Consider the following 18,667-nt stretch of genomic DNA (forward strand, 5'->3'; position numbering starts at 1 on the left):
AGCTAATGAATGATAATTAATGCTAAACCAGTCAAACACAACACAATTAAATGATAATCAACATTCCCAGGAGCTATTTATTTGTATGGAACTGTGACAACGAGGCTCTTATCTTTCAGCTAATAAGTCTTAACCTGATTATTTAGGTTTGCAAGGACTGTAATACATTTATAATCTCACTTTCTTTCATATTAAGAATAGTCTTTTTTTAAAATTATTATTCTTTCATATATATATAAAACCCAAATGCCCTCAGTGTAATTTTCTTAATTGTTCTCTAATCATCTAACTGTAGTGCAATGAAAAAACTAAGACTTTTTTTTTCAGTTGTTGCATAAGAAAGAATCTGCTGCATGTCATTAGGTCAACATTCATCTGAAACGTTTTAATACAAATTACACGGTTCCGGTGAACGTCAAACCAGAAGCCATTATTTCAGCTTTTTACAGCTGATGTGGCAGTGACGCAGATTTGAGGGTTGGGTGGCATGACGAATACATGCAGTTAAAGTGTTGGCCAGCCATGCATCATTTGGCAGGATAGCCATAATGCAACACATGGCAAATTGCATAAGTGGTTCTTTATATAACATGGGAAAACATGTGGAATTTTTCACATGGTGCGTAGACAAATACGTAAATGCAGTGACACACATTTTCCTCCACAAATTGCACACAAATTCACTAACTTTTAGTTCACTTTGTTTTAAAATGTACACCATGTTTCAAAAATATAACTACAGTTTTCAGCTACACAGTCTAAGTGCTAATACTTGTGATTTTGTGGTACTTGTTACAATGACTTTTTTGGATGACTTTTCTTGTGGTTGTAATATTTTAATGAATACACAAGTGAACACTGAAGACTTTATCCAATGTAATTACACCTCATATCATACGTATTTCATTCATTTAAAATAATAATAATAATAATAATCCCACCTCTTGTAATAAGTAACTATAGTCAGTGATACATCTTTCAATGCATAACAAATGCATGTTTTATTTACCTTTAGATTTAACTATTACTATTTCTCTGGGTGATAAAGAATATTTAGCATATTGTCTGACTGGCCCAAGGCAAGACACCCACAATGATATTTAAAAGCCTATGTGAGGAATAATATATACGAATGGAGAATGCAGTTATAAGAACAGTCATTTATTTTGGTCGTATAATACGATCATGGAATAAATATGATGTCAAATATTACATTCAGAAGGAGCTTAATTCTACAAAATGTGAGGTGGGTGACAAAATCTTGAATCTTCTTTTCTAATATCAGCATCAGCAGGACATTGTTCCAGCTGAACCAAACACCAACTGCTTACATAGGACTCCTCAAAATAAAGTCATGCAAGTAATTAAGTCAGGTATTGTGGTGTTGTTTAAAGACCATTGCTTAAAGAGACTTCACACATCAATCCAGACATGGATTTATGCAGTAATACCCACTGACTTTAAATACAGTACATTATACTTCCAATACAGTATACACTGGTAGTCTACTTTCCTAGAGATATTTAAATTGAAATCATTGCACCTTATTGAGCTCAACAAAGGAATCTACAGAAATAACAACAAATAGCAATGAAATTTGGGCTGGGAATGCCTTGCTACTATCTTCACTGACCTCCATGCTATTGGCTTTTATAAATATCCCTCATGACTCATGGGGGAAAAAACAAAACCAAAAAAAACCATACACTATGTGACATTTATTTCTGGAAGTTATACAGAACATTTTTTCTACAGAAATAGTTGACAAAGACATCAGATGCTAGTAAGTTACAGTAATGAACAGAAAGATTTTAGGGCACTAGACATTGATATTTCATCTTTAACAAGTCAACAACAGCATAATTGTTTTATTTTTGTGATCAGGGTACACGTGAAAGAACAAGGCATAAAAACCCAGCATGGTATATTTTTAGTATCTTCGTGACCATTGGCACAAGTGGAAATGGGGAGCGGCAAGTTGGCCAGGAAAAAAATGGTTTTAATACTGAATATGAATCGATTTCACTTACATATAGATTTTATATGAATTTTAGTGGTAATAATAAATCAGCTGAATTACAGCAAATATGTTTGTTTTCTCTGCAAGCAGATTTTATGTTGTTCATTTCAGTGGTAGTCTCACAAATGTGGAGACTTGAATACAAATGTGTGCTATTGCATAAAAAAAATGTGAAGAAGGCAAATGAAGAATATGAACAGAATTATACAAAGTTGACAAGCCACGCTACAGCCACGCACAGAGACTGCATATTTCCTCTTGGCTAGGGATGGGCGTATCAATTCTTTCGTTCCTGGCTGTTGCTTTTGAAAAGTTAGCCTGATATAAAAACATCGATATTGTGTGTGGTTTTTAAATTAAACAGAATGTGAACAGTAAAATGTTACAATTATAAATGATGCGCAGGAGAAGAACTACTTCTCATTACGCCATCCCTTTGCTCTCCAGACCATTTCATACAGTATGAATGAGTATTATGTGAGTATTGTTTCATACAGTGTGAATGAGTATTGCACGTAATATTGCTTCTTCTGAAATTAAACAAGACCTAAAAAGAGAACAGTCTAAATTTTATTCCCCACATATCATGAACTTAGTATTATAAGGTTCTAAATGGGTGAAGAGCTGTTTGACATTTCCAGCTAGCAAAACACTAAAATCCTGACAGTTTGAGACTGTAAAAAGAAGATTTTTGAATAGTGGTCAAATACCAATAGAACCTTATTATCCTGCAAGTACTAACAAATACTGATTGGTTTTATAAGTTTCTTTGTCTGTTTTTTTATTAAGCAATCTCATAATCTCTTTAAATAACAGATGTCTAGTAATAAACTCAGCAGAGAAAGACATTTTGCACCTATTAAGACCACATTATGATCATAAGTACTGTACTTTTTCTTTTTTTTACTGTAAGTACTGTGTTTTTATGTATTCTCCAAGTTCCAAAATACAAGATATCAAAAAACTGAAGGTGAAATTTCCCTTAAAAACATTTTACAATATTAAAACATATCCAATCATACAATACATGGTTTTGTGAAAACGGATCTTACATTTCTGCTAGTTGAACTTTATTTCCATTTATACTGGAAACGTCAGGTAATTAAGCACAATGCATGTAGCTAGCTGATGTCTGTTCTTCTCTGTCAGTGTAAACAAAATGTGGATGCTATTTGACCAAGGCTAAGTTCATCCATTATGATGACTGTCTGGGTGAGATCTTAATTTTTTCGACCAAAATGGCATATAGAACCTTATAATATTGAAGTCACGATATAACTGCTGATATATGTGCCTGTAAATTCTACCTGTAAAAATCACAAATTTATATACACAAGAAGACTCTGTATCAGGATACTAGTCTTTTTACTTGATGAAAAAATGTGATATCACCCACCCCTACTCTTGCCATGATTTCCAGGTATAAACACTTAAAAACTCAAATAAAAGATTTAGACTAATTTTGAAATTAAACAGTATATAAACTATATTCAGTAGTTTGTTTACAAAACAATAAATGACAATTTTTCAGTTAGTGTTTTTATCAATGGAACTGAATGCTTACGTTATGTCTGATCACATCGCAAGCAAACACCTGTTTAAAATGTAAAATAATTCATTTCTTTCCAAATGCAGTCTCTGCCATGTCTACATTTCTACCAAATCGCTACATATTGCTGGAGAACAAAACCCCCACACCCAAAAACTTTTCACACTGTTCATATATACTGTTCATATATATACACTGTATATAGGTGTATGTAGACTTATTGGATCTTTTAATGATGTTGAGACCATCTTTGAGAGTGGGCCTAAATAAGCATCAAAAGACAAGAGAAATTAAAAATGCAGCAAAAATTCAAGAGAGGCGTACATTTTCACGGTGCATCGAACAGCTTGTGTGGATTTCAACAGTAGTTAAAACAAAAGCATGTGCACAAAGGGCTGAAACATACCCTACATATCTACACAAACTAAAACAAAATTTATAACAACACAACACTGAGAGCTGAATTCTGAGCATTGAAGCAAGGGGGCACTATAGTCGGCTAAAGGCAGAGGCAGATTTCTCCCCGTCAAATGTCATGACAGACGAGCAGTTTGATGAAGAGTTCATACAGAGCTGGTTCACTCATACAATGAGCACATGTGTGATGCGTCATCAGCTCTGCACTCCATTCAAAGAGCAATTGAAAATGCCTGGCTAGAAACTGAGTGTTCTGTTAGTTCTGACAAAAGATATGTCAAGAGAAAATGGAAATAGCTTCAGAATAGATTTGTCTGAGCCAAGAAAAGGTTGAAAGATGTCCATTGCAAGGATGCTGCGGGTGGCTATGGCTATCCTGCTATTCTGGAAATGCTTGGATGGTCCTTCAATGTTATGATCACCATGATTTGGTAATTTTACTAAGATTTTTTTTTTTTTTAATGTAAGATTTTTTATCATGCTCTTGAGCACCGAGCTTTATAACTGCCACATTAATGCAAGAACATGTTGAGTATGTACAACAGGAATGGGCATTAGTAAAGTTTTAGCCAGGTGTTGTCATTTGTGTTTGTTTAGATATGTAGGGTTTGTTTCGGCCCTCTACTGTGCTTCATAAGAGATTTCAATGTGAATTGGCCTGTACTAACCACAGCTGAGTTGTTTGTTCTATTTCATCCAGTCCAACCACCAGGAGGGGTGGCGAACACCTCAATATTCCCCAGTGCATGTGCACATGCATGCCGAGAGCTTTGACAAAGTGACAGGGACATAGCATTTGTTTTAAATACCTACAAGCCATGCCAATTCTTTTTTTCTCTACTTGTCTTCATGCACATGTTGGACCACATGTACATTTTGGAGTTATTCTGTGCAGGTTGTGACTTCAGTTGGAGTTTTTCCTATCCTCCAAAGCTGTGATAGACCCCTGTTTTCTTCTTCTGATTCTCTCCACCACAGTAAGTATTTGGCCTACGATTTGCTAGGTTGCTATAGTTGCTAGCTTAGCAACTTAGCTTATATTGTGTCACACTTATGCACTGTCCAAGCTAGCTAGATTGTTGTTGGGTTTTTTTAGCGGCTTGCTCCAGTTCACAGGTTAGGAACATGTTTGTTCCTCCATTGCGCTTGTGCTGCCAACAGCATACCCCTCAAGTAGCACACTCGGTCACTCTGGGCCATGAGATGTGGAGCATGTGCGTCCAGCATTTCCCTTACACTCACCAGTGCTATCAACACTGTCCCTCAATCACCCTTATGCCGTCGACAGCATCCTCACCTAGGCACCTACTGTCCCTCACCTATCCATGTCCCTCAGATCCACCAGAGCCACTGGCACTAACAGGGCTGGAGCAGGGCTTGAGCATTGCTGCTGTCCGGACCCCACCTAAGTCACTCACTTGACACCTACAGTTTTTCACAAAAAATTTTCCTCCATTTACTCTCACCCCAACAAAACCTCTGCACAATGATTCAGAAACCACTCACATTCAGCTTTTGGATCTGCATCTTAGGATTCAAGCAGACAATGCTGAGTTCAGCCTTAACCTCCATGTACTTAGGATCATGAATCCAGGAGTTCCAGGAATTCTTGGGGCTCAAAAACTCACCAATTTTAGACCCCCAAAAAGTTGCAGCTCTCTGGCCTTACACAGGCACACATCAAGTAGGATTGCTACTTGGCTAGCCTCACTGACACCAATTTACCTACTAATTCAGCACAATGGGGCAGTGGACATACAGTCAAGGTACTGCATATGCCCAAAAGAGTGGAGCCTGCACCCAGAGGTCATGCAGAAGATCTGGGAAAACTTTGGTGAGGCACACAATTCATTGTCTTTGCTGACAATGAGTTGGCTCATTGTCAAATGTGGTTTAGCAAATCAGCAAGCAAACCACAGAGTTCTACTATGGGTAGAGTGACCCTGGTGTCTACTGCTCATCTTGCTAGTGGTTGGAATGCCCTGGCTACTCCCTCCCCTGTAAGACTTATTGTCTGACATGAATGGGGAGCAATGGCACACCTAGACAGTCTTCTGTGCCTGTGGCTTTGTTCAGTGACTGCATTGTAGCAGTCCAGGAAACTATCCTAAATACTAGAGTCCCTAGTATGTGGGATTTGTCTTAGGTGTAAACTGTTCCAAAAATGGTATGTACACTGTCAATTGGACCCAGTGCACTGCATAAGTGCTAGTCATCTTGAAGGGACTGCAGGTTAGTGGCAGGTCCCCGTTTGAAAATGTATGTGGGGGCCATTTGAGCTAACCGCAGCACAGTGAGTAGCACCTTGGTGGTAGCTCATAACAGCATTTCTGAAAACTAGATGCCTCAATCCACCATCAGTCCACAAAAGCCTGGGGTGGGACCTCTCCATACAAGCATCCATTTGAGATGCTGCTCTGTAATGGGGGCAGTGGTGGCTTGATGGGAGGCAGTGGTGGCTTGATGGTTAAGGCTCTGGGTTACTGATTGTAAGGTCGGGGTTTCAAGACCCACCACTGCTAATCTGTGACTGTTGGGCCCTTGAGCAAGGCCCTTGATTCCAGAGTAACCTTGTGTCCAAAACTAAAATTCCTACCTAAGGTTAACTCACTCAAATTTGGGAACCAGAATATTGATCTTGCATGTTTCTATGAAGGTCAATCTGCAGAATGTTCTCTACTGTGTCCAGTTCATACCTTGTGGTATTTAAGATAAGATAATACTTTATTAAACCCCAGATGGAGAAATTAGGGGAACTGCAAGTGAAGATATGTGGGCAATGGTAGCTGATCAGAAGGTTGAGAGTTCAAATCCCAGCACTTCCAAGCTGTCACTGCTGGGCCCTTGAGCAAGGCCCTTAACCCTCATCTGGTAAGTTGTATAAATGAGATAAATGTCACTCTGGATAAGGGCACCTGCCAAATGCCATAACTGTAAATGTAAGATATTTGTTCATCAAGCCAGTTATTCATCTGTCAGAGTGCAAAGAGTGTGTGTGCTACGTTGTCTAAACAGAGACTCAGTGGGTGAAGAAGTTATCACCACAGTCTATGAACAGGCTGAACGCTCAGTCCCTACCTTGACGTGTCATGGTGTGAAGGCATTTATAGCAAACACATCACTGTCACTTTCACTTTGTTCAAGGTCTAGGCATGCATGCATAGGTGCACTATATCTGTAACTAGCATTCTTATTGCTACAGATAAAATAAATATCTCTGTTGTACTTTATGTTTATGTGAAGTGGCCTATTTATGTTCACATGAGTGATATAAATAGTTAACAACCACAAAACAGGCCTGTAAGAAATTGGACAAGACTAATAATTTTGTGTCTCAGGTCAGGAAGACACAGTCTAATCCATGCACCTTTTTTTTACCGAATGGGTTTAAAAATACCTCTGCACTGGCCGTTTCAAATGACACACACACTTTTTTGCCATTCTACCATCATTCATTCATGACAATCAAAATAGCAACAGTGAGCAAATGTGGGTAAATTTTCTTGTGCCCAACTAAAATGGCAACAGGCTAGCATTAATAAGCAAATTACACTTACAACTGCATGAAAATAGAGCCCTATATATTCATCTTTGTTCTTGACAAAACACTGGAATTGCCTTAAAAAAAAAAAAAAAGCACAACATTTTTAGATGCCAGGTTTGATGGAAAAGCGTAAGCCCCAGGTTTAGAAGATGTATGCTGTATCGATACAGCGTTTTGGTACACATTGGTCTGAGACAATATCAAAATGAACTAGGCAAGATTAAGAAAAATTAACTGTCCATAATTAGCGAGTTTCTGCCCCAGACACATTGCTGGCCATGTCTCCCAGAACTATGCAGCCTTACTGACTTACTGAACAGAGTGCCACTGTTCCCAAAATGCACTACAGATGACTGTAATTGCATTACAATATTATAGTTTGTTAGACAGTTTGTTTGTGTCATAAGCTTATAACAATACTGTTTAATTGCATTATAATGCAGACATTACAGTAACTGAAACAGAGAGAGTACAGATTATAAAATATACTGCCTTTTGCTGCAGAGTGAGTCCTACACCATCCTCTTTCATGCACATTCCTGAAAGAAAAAAGTACAGATCCTACATATGGATGATGCAGCTCTGCCAATGCCAGGCCCTACGAACAAAAAAGCAACTCTCAGGCTTCCTCAAATCTTCCTTTCCCTCTTCCATTACTCTAGGCTCAGGTCAGCTGGCTGTGTCATACCTCTCACACGGTCACCTCAGTCTTGCTGTTGCTGATGAAGTATGGATGGGGAGGCAGGTAATGTTGACTCTGTGAGCTCAGCTCATTGACCTGCTCGAGTAGCGTGTTGTGCTTTTTAGGGCCATATGTGTGGCGACGCCCAAGTGCCTCTGATCCCTCCCGGCTCCTGAGCATACCTGGGGCAGAAATGGTGTTGGAGCCATAGGGCAGTGGGTGTGAGCCCGGCACCTTAATGCTCTTGGCCTTGTGTCCATTTTGTTTTTGGCAAGGCAACTTTGGGCTATAAGGGTTGGTTGGCTCTGCCTCAAGTTGCACTGGGTGCAGGGGTAGTGTGCCTTTGGTCATCAATTCCACCCCATGTCTCCGATTTGTGTAAAAGTTTTCGTTAGCTTTCTCAGCTGAAAACACAAGCAGAAACAAACAATGGGTGTTCAAACCGAGCCAATAAAATCTGCAAAGCTGCCTTATATGCAAAACTGTGAGGTTATTCTGGCCTTTTGGCAAACATGTAGTTTGCTTTTATCCAATGAGGACTTTATTGGAGCCAGCTTTACATACATTAAATTCAGTCCCTCCGAGAAATATATCCGTTACAAGAAGGCTAAGGAAAATATATTATATACATAGTTACAAGCAGGGAAAATAATTTCTTAATGTGGCAAGTGGGTCAACATTAGGTTTAACAAGTTTGCAAGGTATCTAAAATGGTCTGAGATTGTAAAATATATTTAATTATTAATTTGACCATAGATTGTTCTAGTTATTTTCATGCATCCATAATTAACATTCATTCATTAATCTTCAGTAAGCACTTCATCCTGGAAAAAGGTGGATCTGAAATCTGCTTCAGGCACAGTGTCGAAGGAAACCAGAGAACCCCACATGAGAAGAAGAATGCAAAACTCCACACAGACAGTAATCCAAGTTCAGGATGAAACAGAGGCCCTTGGAGAATATTTTTATTTTGGGCAATGATAAAGCAATCAAAAATATTTGTAAATTTTATGTGTTAAACCCATATGAATTTTGTTTATCTAAATTTGTTTATACAATTATGTCAAGCATTTATCTTTGATCATCAGTCTGTAGAGATTTATTTTTTCTTTCTGTTGTTTATTTTAAACTCATCCCCAGTGAGTCAGGGTGAGATGCAAGTTTCCCACCTTTCACACACTGGTATCACCTTGAAATTGTCTAAATCTCTAATTGGGATAGCATATATGTGCATGAAGTCTCTATGATATTTTAGACTGCTTAATTAAATATCCTTCAGGTGACCTTTCTAACCCTTACACCCTCTTGAGTCCCTGCTTGCTTGGAACTAACACTTAGCTACAGGCAGAACAGAATGCAAAACAAGCCAGGCAGTAGAGACAGGAAGGTCACCTGGGAAAACAAGGCTCATTCGTGTAAATCAATACCCCAAGATTAGCAAATATCAGTTGCAACGAGCACCATGTCAGTCAGCGGTGGCCCAAACATTTTAATTCTCTGACTGCTGTCTTTTCTTTGACTTGTTTCCTCAGCAATCCATCTGAAAAGGCAGCAATTAATGGATTACCTCAAGGAAAACCTTTGTTGCGATTGACTGTCTTGGCAAGACTTCCACCATTATGCATTGTTTCGTCTGCCAGCATTTGTCCTCAAATTCAGACAGCTCTCTGGCAACTAAGATATTTTAATGAACTGGACCTTGATGCAGAATACTTTATTTTATATTAAATGTTATCAGGAAAATCATCATCATAGTTTTTATTGAAAGTGAATTTCTGATATATTTTTTTCTCTAATTCCACACAACTTGCTTTTTTTTTTCAGACTCGCTTTGCGTTTGAATGAACTAAAAGGTTTAGGGCTTCAAGGCTTTTTAAAATCCAACAAGAAAATATGTAAACTAGTTTGCTATGCACACACTACCCATAAACAAAATACAGAATAAGAGTATTACAATAAAAGCATAGCATCTTTCTGTCTTATAAAACTGCAACAAACAATTACTTCTATGATTAAATAAGTTGTTGACTATTTCTTTTGATAATGAAATAATCACTCAGCATAAAGTGAAATTAGCTGCTACCAGAAATAATTTCCTTTATAGAATAAATAAATTCCTCATTAGTGTCACCATGCCTAAATGTTGTGAGTGAAATCCAACTGAATCTGAATTAGATACTGTTAACATGTTTTTTGTTGTCCATTAAGTAAAAGGCACATCATTATAAAAATCTGATGAATTATTAACTGATAATGTATAGATAATAAAAACTCTGGTGCTGACTCTCAGATCATATTTACTACTTATCTTGGTAATAGAATTTAGGTAACACATTTATCAGAAAATAAATGCAATAGGCAAAAAAATAAAAAAATAAAAAAATATGGGGCTTAGTTCATGGTAAGTTCAATATGCTTTACACTAAGCATGCCATTTCTGACAAAACTCTTGTACTCTGTCCTAAGGCTTTTAACCAGATCCTCAGTTACAGTAAATGCTTGGATTGTATTCTTGCTGGTTCTTTTAGATAGAGCCAAGTATGCAATCTAAGTATTCAAGCACGCTTACCTACTGCTTTCAACGATGCATATTTGTTGAGCTCCTTGACAGGCTGGGGTTGCTCATAGGTGTGAGAGACCTGTCCCAGTGTGGGGTATGGGGTCATTGCCTGCATTAGGCCTGAACCTGGACCCACATTGTTTATCTGGTTGCTTTCTGAAAAGAAGAGAAGAGAAAGCCAAGGGGATGAGGAACAGTTCAAGCTTCTTTAAATGAAAATAGAGATTTCTGTGGAAAATATGTATGAAAATAAGCCATAAGAATTTACCAGCTATTTTATACGTTTTGCCCTAACCAGTGGTGTAATCTGTTCTGAAGTAGTGAGTGTAGCTGATGATGAATGATCTGTTGCACATCATTATGTGTATTACTTGCCATTCTAGCCTTCTGTGATTCAAAAGATTGTCACTGGTATTCTAACTGAATGGGTTGTGCACCACTTAGTACTAGCACTTACTACTACCTCTCGCTTTGTTCTTCCTACCAATATCTTTCCTTTCTTTATTGTTATTTTGTAGAAATTGTATTACTGTCACCTCTTTGTCACCTGCTTGTCTACATGCCATCTCCAGGAAAGACTAATGTCAAAGCTGGTTAATTTTTAAACCATTAGTGAGCTCTTGCTGAGACAGCCTTCAATATCCTTAATAAAGGAATTAAATTGGATTTTTCTTTTTATTTCTATCTGACAATACTTTGATCTGAAGCTTTCAAGGCTTGTCCAGTCGAGGGACACAGCTGTCTTAAGTCACAAAACTATTCAGGAGATATTCTGATCCAGCAGCAGACAGCTGGTCAATTGAAGGGTGCACTGCAGTGTGGCAAATTAACTACTGGAAACCAGCCAGATGTTGTGACCATTATTTCTAACTGCCCTGCGGAGTATATGTGTGACCCCATATATTGCGGTAAGGATTAGAGAACTACAAAACAACATGTATATTTCTTTTTTCATAGTGTTGTGAATTAAACACTGCTGTCCACTCTTTGTATTGTGTAATAGGTGTGTTTATTGAAGTCTTCTGTCTTTGTTACTTTCTCATCTCTTGTGTTAGCCTAATTTTTCCCAATGTCTTGTGATTAGCTCTTGTGAGAATCATGTGTTGTGGTCTGACTTTGTCCCTTGTGTGTTTTCTCACCAAAAAAAAGCTGTCGCACTAATCAGAGACAATTCTCTACCACACCACCAGAGGCCCCCCTCCACCAAATTCTAAGCCCCTTGTGTCTCATGTGTCAGTCATTTCCTGTTCATGGACTATACAAAGCTCACTAGATCGTTCATTATTGTTTATTGTAACGCCTTGCTGATATTCTCAATTGTGTACATTCTGAGCAGTTTATCTGTCTATGCCTTGCCGTGTTTTTGACTCTTACCTGTGTATCCAAAAATTTTCCCTGTTGGATATTGCTACATTGTGGATTTTGTGTATGACCTTGGACTATGAATTTAGATTGTGGACACACATGGATCCTCACACATCTCACATATCCTGTACATTACACAATCCTTTTAGCAAAAAGCAATTCTATTTATATATTAATTTTTACTTATTTTCAGGAAGGGTGTCAATAAATCTTATTTTGATACACAAGATATTTTTTCTCAGTTGTCACATTAAAAAAATGCAAGCTAATAACAGCCCAATTTTTGCTGTGATGTATTTTTTTTAACCCAGCTTCAATGTCTACAGCTATTGTGCATATAAAAACGTACTCCATGTATTCAGATTCATTTTTTCCCCTTATTTTGTTATGTTACAGCTTTACACTGAAGTAGAGTCAGTCTTTTTTTCATTGTCAATCTAAAAAAAAATCCTTGCATAATGAAAACCAGAAACAAGTTTCCACATTGGTTTTTCCATCCATCCATTTTCTGTACCACTTATTCTACAAAGAGTTGTGGGGAGCCTGTAGCCTATCCCAAGGGACTTGGGGCACAAGGTGGGGGACATCCTGGATGTTCTCCCTGTGCTCAAGAGTCTCCTACAGGTACTCCGGCTTCCTCCCCCAGTCCAAATACATGCGTTGTAGGCCGATTGGCATCTCAAAATTGTCCATAGTGTGTGCGATTGTACACTGTGATGGGCTGGGACCCCATCTAGGGTGTGCCCCGGGTTCTCTGGGACAGGCCACGGGCTCCCCCATGGCTCTGTGTAGGAAAAGTGGTATCGAAAAATGGATGGATGGAATATCACATTTACACAAGTACTTGGACTCTTTACTATATACTTTGTTGAAGGCCCTTGGCAACAAGTACATTTTAAATTCTTCTTGAGTATTATACTACAGTACAAGCACATTGGGGTTTTAGGATATTCTCCCATTTATAGACTAGTCTCAAAGCAATTCCTGCACTGACTTGGTTGTGTTTTAGCTCATGTTGAAAGGTGAAACTTCACCCCTATTTGAGGCCCTGGGCTCTTGAGCTGGTTTTTCCTCAACAATGTTTCTGTACTTTTAACTGTTCATTTTCCCTTGTTCTTGAGAAGCCTTACAGTCTATCATCCAAAAAAACATCCCCACAGCATGATTCTACTACTACTGTGCTTCATTGTAGGGATGAGGTTGGCCAGGTGATGAGTGGTGACCAGTTTCCTGCGCATGAAAGTGTAATGTAATATTTATTTATTTATTTATTTATTTATTTATTTATTTATTTATTTATTTATTTATTTATTAGGGCTGCAACAACTAATCACTAAAATCGATAACCCCATCAGTGACGTCACTTCACAATGGTGAAAAACGCATTTCTATGAATAAAACACATCTGCTGCAGGAACAGTGCACAATCCAGGTTGTCTAAAACATGATTGTTTTTTATATTAAGCGCTTCAAACAAACTCACAAGTGTATTAACATGGCTTGTCGTATCAGATCCTGCAACAGATACGTGTGCTCTTTAATGTGTTCCAGACATGTTTTCTTCAGTGTAGAAATTACATTTTTACATTTAAATCCTTATTTGTAAATGTTAGAAATTCAGGCAAGTATTTCGTATTTCTATTGTACATAAAGGCTCATCCTGACAGCAAGTGAGTCTCCATTAAACTTAAACGAGTCCACGCATGCGCGTCAATCAAACAGTGCAGAATAAAAAGGAAGCACGATAACTCTGACTAAAATATTCATTTTGATCAAATATGTTGTTTGAGGCTATATTTAGCGATATTTAGAAACAAAAGTAATTGTGTTTTTATGAGAGCAGTAACTTTAATGGGGTTATAACATGTCATTGTATATAAATGTAAGAAGTATCATATATTTACAGAATAAAGAAACATGTTACTGTGATGAGTGAATGTGTGTTACTGCAGAACATTCAACCATTCTTCTCCTTCTTTACCACTTGTGGACCGACTAAAACCCTTACGCGTATTGGCTGCCCCCATTAGTTCCGAAAGAATTGCAACCTCGGTGCTTCATTAACAACGCTACCAACGCTACTGGTAAAAAAAAGAAAAACAAGTACCGTCAAGTTTTAATAATATTGGTACCGACATACATATATACATATACACATATACACATATACATATACACACACACACACACACACACACACACACACACATACATACACACATACATACATACATACATACATATCCCCAGTAGTTTCCAGTAGTTAATTTGCCATGCTGCTGTGCACCCTTCAATTGACCAGCTGTCTGCTGCTGGATCAGAATATCTCCTGAATAGTTTTATTGTAGGATAGAAATAAAAATCCAATTTAATTCCTTTATTAAGGATATTGAAGGCTGTCTCATCAAGAGCTCACTAATGGTTTAAAAATTAACCAGTTTTGACATTAGCCTTTCCTGGAGATGGCATGTAGACAAGAAATCCACAAATATAAACAATTCATAACATTAAAGCCCATAAATAAACTTATGTGCAATACAGTGGAATGACACAGGAAAAAAGTATTGAATATGCTAAGAAAAAGCCGTTCTCCAAGACAAGGTAAAGCAAGTAACCAGCTGAAATCCATAAGTATTTATACCCCTATCTGTGCAAATTAATATGAGCTGGGTTAGTAAATTGATGGTCTATAAAAAGGTTTTTCATTACCAAGGTGTCACACAAGAAACATCTCATGATGGGTAAAAGCAAAGAGCTCTCCCAAGACCTTCGCAACCTTATTGTTGTAATACATATTGATAGAATCGGCTACAGACGCATTTCAAAACTTCTGAATCCCTCAGTAAGCACCATTGGGGCCATTATCCGCAAGTGGAAACAACATCACTCTATCATCTACTGGCCACGCACAGGAGCTCCTCACAAGATTTCTGACCAGGGAGTCTGAAGAATAGTCAGAAGTGTAGCCCAAGAGCCAAGGAGCACTTAGAAAGAGCTCCAGAAACACTTGGAGGCAGCAGGTGCCATCGTCACAGAGAAACCAATAGGCAATGCACTCCACTGCTCATGCTCACCCTGCAAGCTTTAAATTTACAGTTTAAAGTTTGCTACAACTCATTTGGACAAGCCTATGAAATACCGGGAGAGTGTGGTCTGGTCAGACGAGAACAAAATTTAACTTTTTGGCTGTCGTACTACACACAATGTTTGGAGAAGAAATGGCACTGCACATCACCCTTAAAACACTATACCAACAGTGAAGTATGAAAATGGAAGGTGTGGGGCTGTTTTTCATCGCATGGTACTGGCATACTTCATATACTTGAAGGAACGATGAATGGAGTCCTTTACTGGGAGATTCTTGAGAAGAATCTGCTGCCATCCTCCAGGATGATGAAGATGAGACGTGGGTGGACCTTCCAGCAGGACAACGATCCAAAGCGTAGCAAAGGAAACTCTCAATCGGTTTCAGAGAAAAAAATCAAGGTGTTGGAATGGCCAAGTCAATCACCTGACTTGAATCCAATTGAACAAGATTTAAAGACAATTTGTTTAGAAGAATGGGCCAAAATCACACCTGAATACTGCGGCCAATTAATTTCTTCATACAGGAAGCATCTTGAAGCTGTCATTACAAACAAAGGCTTCTCCACTAAGTATTAAATAAATTTCAGTTAGCGTGTTCAATACTTTTTTCCTGTGTCACTCCACTTTATTACACATAACTTTATTTATGGACTTTATTGTTTGGAATTTTTGTATGTATGGATTTCCTGAGTTAATACCAAAGTCTGGTGAAAATTTCATGTGAATAGCCTCATTGAAAATATATTTACTGAAAAAAATGTTGCCGCGTTCAATACTTATTTCCCCTACTGTGTATGTCAGTGATCATGCAAGTAAACATCGGCATGAAAGAAGATTATTCTGTCAAGATATGTTTGTACACTGCAGTAAATTGTGGAAAAGGCAGATGATCACACAATTCGACTGGATCAATTCTCCTCTCTCTCTCTTTCTCCCTCTCTCACCCTGTTCACAGTCACCTAGTTTATTTTCAGTTTTGCTTGGGATGTTCTCCAATACAATATTGCCATGAGCCTTTACTCAACCATGAAACTTAAGTGAAGTATCAGAATAGCACTGCTGTGGTGTGTCTTGACTTCTGTTTAGTGCACATTGCTGAATCTGGTTTGAAACCAAACTGGTCCTGTTTGTGTATCATCTGTTTGTAAATCATCACTTGACGTGGTTAGTCACTGGGCAAATGGCCGACAAAGCTGTTCAGATTTGAGTATAAATTATTTATCAGGTGACAAAATCGAGTGTCAGTCTGACAGAAATTGCTGTAATTTGTGACCGGCTCTTCAACAGAACAGGCATTCGTCCTGTTGAGAGGACATGTCAGCTATCACCAAAATGTCACCCAGGCTTCTTTTTCCCATCATTCTTCCCTGGCACACACTTTGATTGGATTTTAAGCCATTTTTGCAGACAGCAACATAATGAATATGCCAGCATTAGTTACACATGCTTCCTGGCCTATGGTTCTGCATCCTGCAGACAGCACATTTTGCACAGCCACTAAGTCCTATTACAGTCAGCTGTCAAGACCAGGAGTCAGTATTTCAAAAAACAAGTCCATAGCACCATTACTGAGTGTGGAACCATGTATCTCTGATTCTTGTTGTTGTAAATAAAACATGTTGAATTACACTAGAAAACATCTAACAGATAAAACATATCAGGAAGTCCCAACTAAATAGTTAGCAGTTACACAAGTTACACATGCCATTAAACAGTTGCTAACAGCTCTGACAGAAGGAGTCAAACTTTCAATTACATTATCGGACAAATACTTACACTATAGGAACTAAGCTACAGCTAAACAATAAGTAAAGGTGAACACAGTTTATCAGAAGGCATGCAAGCGCCCAAGCCCCTGTTTTCCAATGTGGGCACCCGACAGAGTTCTCTCTCTCTCTCGCTCTCTCTCTCTCAAATAAGGACTGTCATTCATGCTGCATCCACGCCAACCTATTATGGAAATCATGAATTTAGACAATGTGAAAACATTCACCACTGAAACATCCACATTAATAACAGACCCAGTGGTACTATTACTATCATCAAACACAATGCCATTAGGCACAATGCAACCATAGGAACTTGCAAATGCATTTTTGAAAAACAGACATTCTGTGTTCTGACAGAAATGATTGATTGGTAAGAAAGTACATATCCAGATGCGACAGCTTCTGCCACGGTGTCAGTGCAGTGAAACCCTGGTGATAACATGTAGAGATGTGATATAGCCTTCAAATAATATCCCGATATTTAGGGTATTTTTGTGATAACAATATTCTGCAAAGTGAAAAGTGATTTGAAAATATTTGAAAACGCAAAACAGAGTGTTGATTATGTAGTGCAGCCAATTGTAACAAGTATAGCTTGTAATTTCATTCCACTGGTTGATTTTCGGGTCATATGGTGTGCAAGTTGCAATTTCTCCATGATTGTAAAAGGAGCCCCGACCAAGTATTGAGTGAATTAATTAACATACTTTTCAGAAGGTTGAAATTTCTGTATTATAAATTCTTTATTTTAATATTTTGATACACTAGATTTTTGATTTCCATGATCTATAAGCTGTAATCATCGAGATTAAAACAAAAAAAGGCTTGAAATATTTCACTGTGTGTGTAATGAATCTAGACTATATGAAAGTTCTACTTTTTGAATGAACTTTTCCATGATATAAAATTTTTTGAGATGCACCTGTATAATGGTAGAGGTGATAAGTTGTTCTCAAGGTCAGCAATGAGCTCATTCTCTGCTCTCTTTGTCATGTCTGTAAGAGTGACTTGTGCTAATGTGCTTACCAGGATTTCAGAGGTAAACTTTTTGTTAAAGAGTACTGAACCTCCTAAATTGGGAAAAACAGGAGAACTGCTTTCAAATACTCAACTATTGGGATGCTCTTCATGTTTTTTGGATTCTTGAGCTGAAACTATAAAACATTTTCTTTTGGAAAATTTAGCCCTGTACATTTAAATTTATAACTTACTTTTACAAACTAGTCACAGGGATTTTTGCCATATCCTCCTGAGACCCTGCCCATTGACTTGTGTCCTCTGTAGTGGACATTTTGTTTTTGTGCATGTCCTTTGACTTTTTTGAGCTACTCTAGCAATTCCTGTTTTACTATACAGAGGACATCCCGGGCTTTCTAGTGATATGTCATGTTATAGGCTGGGATGCTAGGAACAATTTACACTGCATCCAAAATGGCTGGCATAGGAACGAGCACATTTTATGGAAAGAAGAAAGATAACTAAAATATTGTAATTTTTTTGTTTGTTTTTTTACTATGATTATCACATATATTCTTGTTTATTAAAGTGTCAGGAATACAAAATTTAGTTCTGAGCAAATATATCAGCAAAGAAGGCTGTGAAAACTTTTCTTTATTGTTTAACCTTTTGATCATTTGTTTAAAAAATTCACAAAAATTCTCTGCTCTCAAGGAT

The 18,667-nt window shown here is 37.8% G+C and overlaps 1 protein-coding gene across 1 annotated transcript in view; it reads right to left on the minus strand.

The window, feature by feature from the left end:
• Window positions 1–1,703: 1,703 nt before the first annotated feature.
• shisa9b (shisa family member 9b) overlaps window positions 1,704–18,667 on the minus strand; it is a 48,959-nt gene continuing 31,995 nt past the window's right edge. The window contains exons 3-4 of the mRNA XM_017454073.3: window positions 10,782–10,928; window positions 1,704–8,616 (exon numbers count right to left, since the gene is read on the minus strand). Of these exons, the coding sequence (XP_017309562.1) occupies window positions 8,222–8,616; window positions 10,782–10,928 (542 nt within the window). The 3' untranslated portion in view covers window positions 1,704–8,221. The remainder of the gene's footprint in view (window positions 8,617–10,781; window positions 10,929–18,667) is intronic.

The sequence above is a fragment of the Ictalurus punctatus genome, chromosome 24 (genome assembly GCF_001660625.3).
Source record: "Ictalurus punctatus breed USDA103 chromosome 24, Coco_2.0, whole genome shotgun sequence".
Lineage (NCBI taxonomy): Eukaryota > Metazoa > Chordata > Actinopteri > Siluriformes > Ictaluridae > Ictalurus > Ictalurus punctatus.